This window comes from Anopheles ziemanni, chromosome 3, assembly GCF_943734765.1.
Source record: "Anopheles ziemanni chromosome 3, idAnoZiCoDA_A2_x.2, whole genome shotgun sequence".
Lineage (NCBI taxonomy): Eukaryota > Metazoa > Arthropoda > Insecta > Diptera > Culicidae > Anopheles > Anopheles ziemanni.
In genome coordinates this window covers 65,438,943-65,443,270 of record NC_080706.1, presented here as the reverse complement: position 1 = coordinate 65,443,270, position 4,328 = coordinate 65,438,943, and the positions used below count along the sequence as shown (strand labels likewise).

The 4,328-nt window shown below is 41.9% G+C and overlaps 1 protein-coding gene across 1 annotated transcript; it reads right to left on the bottom strand.

Annotated features, from left to right (window-relative positions):
- Nucleotides 1-210: 210 nt before the first annotated feature.
- On the bottom strand, nucleotides 211-1,299 carry LOC131288013 (uncharacterized). Its single transcript, XM_058317110.1, has one exon. It carries the CDS (start codon nucleotides 684-686, stop codon nucleotides 219-221), a length of 468 nt encoding a protein of 155 aa, XP_058173093.1. The 5' UTR covers nucleotides 687-1,299; the 3' UTR covers nucleotides 211-218.
- Nucleotides 1,300-4,328: the final 3,029 nt, after the last annotated feature.

Here is a 4,328-nt window from a genome sequence, read left to right as displayed (position 1 = left end):
ATATTGTGTTAACCACGCTCTAACATCTAGTCGTATGAATTTCATAAATACAAATAACGTATGAAGATGTTTTTTACCAAAGAATGTAAACTTGCCGGCTAACAAAATTGATCTGATCAGAGCTCTGGTCATGGTATGAACCTTCAACGATGCGTTTTACTTAGCTTCCAACACAGAGCGAATCCATCACGATCATCAGAGATCAGCATCAATTCTTATCATACTTTCTTGAACTTTTCCTGCAAGGTTGCCACATCTTCATTGCTTAGACATTTTAGTTTCACCACCGGATGCGCCATCTGTTTTTGAATAAATGTCTTACACGTATCCGTAGTACTAGATTCTTCATCGATCGTAGCAATCGGCAACATCAAATTTATTTTGTATTCATCCAGAATCTTCAGCTGCTCAATGCGATAGCTTTTCAATCCTAACCTTAGCTCATGTAACGATGCAACACTGGTACATCGTGCTTCATGTTTCGATACGATGAGACCGTTCTGGAACATCATTAACACGTTACGCAAAAGTTCGTCGTACTCATCCCCGACTGTCGGTGATACAACCAACTCTTCACTTAGATGCATTGCCAAGAAATGATAGTACAATACTTTCAATAGCTTGAATTCCTTCGGACAACGAGGACACGCAAATTTTAAAAAGTGCTGTGCTACGTGCATGCCCATTGCAATTGCACTCGTATTCTCCTCATTGCATATGTTACAAATATATAGCAGATGATTGATTTCGGCGAGAATCCCGTTCGAAGGTGTGGATCCCCCAAGGCACAATGCCCACTCTAGGTAAATATCATCTGAATATTCGTAGTAGTTCAATTTGTCCTCACTTACTTCATGGTACAATTTGAAATGGCTCTTTAATTTAACTTCATCACTCGACTCGTTGTAGAAGGAACACAAACCGCATTTACGCGAATCGGTATAGTCAACGCAGACGAACGAATGATTCGGATGTTTCACCACACAGTGCAACAATAGCGCAGAACTTGTGTCTTGTTCATTGCAATAATAGCAGCGTACCAGGGGAAGCAAACGAAAACGCTTTGCATTCCCAACACTAGAACAAGATTTATCATTGCTACTATTTTTAGTATGTCCGTGAGTTTCCAAATCAGTCAACGAACGAAAGGAAGTATCGCAAGTCTGGCAATGAAATTTAACACTTTCGAGCCATCGACTATGTTCCGATTTAGCTGCCACTCTCTTAGAAGCTCGTCGTTGGGACGACGAAGACGAAGTTGACCACACTAGTGATGTGTCCAAATCACTGCCTTGCTCCATGCTTGACCAAAGTTGCTCGAAGTTTTTGACTGAATTATCCGCACAATCCTTTTCTTCCTTGACTAAACGCATTTGTTTCGCATGCTGTTGATCCTGCGTGTCGGGCCCTGATTTTCCGCTTTCCGTGTTGTCATCCACGATTAAAGGATCTCTTTCATTGTTATTATTTAAACATTCAGCTTTGCGTTTGCGCAAATTTGATACGGTCTTCCCTTCATTAATTTCACTCGCTTCACATTCGACATTGTTTTGTTTTGCTGGAGGGCTCTCGTCATGAGTGTTGCAACTATTATCATCTAAAGATTCTACCTTGAGTACGTTTAGCGACGATATCGAGTCATTTCTCTTCAAGCTACTAACTTTTACGAATGTGATGTTTCTCATATGCAACCCTTCCATTTTATCCTCTATCATTTCGCTACACTTCTCTCCATCGAACGAAGATATTGCGTTGTACATCTCAAGCATCGTCACTTTCTCTCCTAGATGGTAATGCATGTAATGTCTAACGGATTGTATGCCGGTGAGCATAAGTTCATCGCACAAGGAGCATATGTATCGCTGCCCCGGTAAATTATGTGCGTTCTGCATGTGGTTCATAATGGCTTGCTGGAAGACCGATCTAAACGGACAGACGTGGCAACTCCACAGTTGGTTTGACTCTCGTATGACATTCACATCGGATTTAATGGGGTTAAGATGCTTTTTTGCATGTTCCATTACAACACTTTTACGAAAATGCTTATATTCGCACGTCGAGCACTGATATAAATTTTCCCCGTGGAAGAAAAGGTGTCGACATATTCCGTTCAAAATCTTCGTCCAATTAAGGAAACGCATTTCGCAATGTCCGCATGGGTAAGAATCTGTATTTCGCTGATCGCATAACAGCAAATGATTTTGAAAAGAAAGTTCACTCGGTAGTATAATCTTACAAAATCCGCATTTATACAGATCCCCTATAGCCACCTGCACAGGAGACCAATTAGCTTTACATATGACGTGAGCTAATGCTTTTTCGGTAGGTACCTTTACTGTAGCTTCTCCCTTCGAGGAATCCTGTTCCGTTGTTATCATTGCAATGGATTTTGCGATCTCTGTTTTACCAAAACCAGACGGTATAACCACAATAATATCTTCTAACGGGTTACTGTAACAAGGATGACCCAAAGATAACGTGAAACCTTCACATTTATGCACGAATTTTATATGTTCAGCTACATTACTAAGTAAACAGTGATGGTACCGACACAGACATACAAACTTATTGCTCAAGTGAATTAGCATGTGCCTAACATAGTCCTCATGGCCATACAGTAAACAATCACAAAGTTTGCATGGGATAACCGAACTTGGGAAAAGCAGATGGTGCCGACTCATATGCATTGACAAATTGTGCTTCGACACGAAATGTTCTTGACAACCTTTTGCTCCACAGATTAAAATTTCATTACGGTTCAATGGGTTCCTTGAAACCAAGTCCAACAGAGATTTATAAAAAGAGTCATAATTAATGCGATATCCTATAAAACGAAATGGAATCTTCACTTCGGCAGAGGATAGGTCGACACCGTACCCATCCCATACAGGCAACAATGATGACAACGGGTGAGGACTGCTTTCATTTAGTTCCTTTTCTACCACGTGTAGTGACGATGGGGGAGCGGACTCTGGAACCACCTTGTTTGAAGTGTTAACCACAGTCGCAACTGTAGTGGAAGCCTCCGCCGCAGGAACACGCATATTTGTTGTAATGTTCTTGTATGGATTGCTGTTTAGTTTATCAATTGTTCTCGACTGTACCTGATTGACTGCTGTAGAGCTGGATCGTGCTCTTGCTTTGTTAACTCCCGATGAATTGGGCTTTGTTGCATTCGAATTTGGTCGTTGTTCCATCGACGTAACCACGACATTTTTTGACAGCGATGTAGAGATACTATTGATACCGGTTTCCATCACGCGTACAACACCAGTGGGCGCTTTTCTTTTGTTCGCATCCGTTGACTTGGCTGTATTCGCATTTAGAACATTAACATTTTGTGGCGGATTTAAGGTTAGAATATGTTCCTTCTCGGTTGCTGGAGCTACAGAGGTATGAATGATTCCGGAATTCACAACGCGCACAATTCCTGCAGATATTTTTGCATTGGTCACTTCTATCACGCTAGGCTTAGCTGCATTCGTATTTGGTCTGCTTTGTTCCATCGACCTACCCACAACGGTTTTACCGGATTTCACCTCGCGCATAAATCCAGTAGGTGTTTTTGTTTTACTTATTCCCGTTTCAGTGGGCTTGGTTGTATTTGAATTTGGAACACTTCTTTCTATCCCCGAGCCCACGATTTTTGACGATGAAACGCACGAAGAGGTATTAATGATTCCACTTTTCACGAGACGCACAACTTCAGTAGGTGCTTTTGATTTGATCACTTTCGCTTCGCTAGACTTGGCTGCATTGGAATTTAAAACACTTTGTTCTACCGGAGTAACCAAAACGGCCTGTAATGGTTTGACGGGGAGGATCTGTTTCTTAGTAGCAAGTGTTTGTTGAGACACACTAGCGTTAATGATTCCGGACTGTGCCGCTCGCACAACTCCAGGGGGTGCGTTTATTTTGTTCCCTTCAGTTAATTCAGTCTTGGCTGCGTCCATATGCGCTGAAGCACAACGTTCCACCGGCGCACCCACGACGGATTGTGATTCTGGTTTTGAAGGAGATGGTAGTTTTATCACCAGCGTGCCATCGCCTAATCGTGTTAATTTTACAATATTACGCGAACTGCATGGATGCGATGTATTGGTCATTTTAGATTCAGCAACGGATGTTTTTATGAATCCAAAGTCTTTTACCTTTACAATGTTCTGCGGTGGTTTTATCGGTCCTAAAGGTTTAAAACCATGTCCCACTTCCTGTGCTGCGTCATGATGTACAAGGGGAACTGTTCTATTCGCTGATACGCTTGCAGTAGAAGTCTCCGTAACAGCTGTATTGATTGCTGTTGTCGATTCACCAGCAATTGTCAACTT

What these genes read in the sequence shown, in the direction of transcription:
- LOC131288013 (XM_058317110.1), bottom strand. Translation starts at nt 686, where the DNA reads ATGGGCATGCACGTAGCACAGCACTTTTTAAAATTTGCGTGTCCTCGT.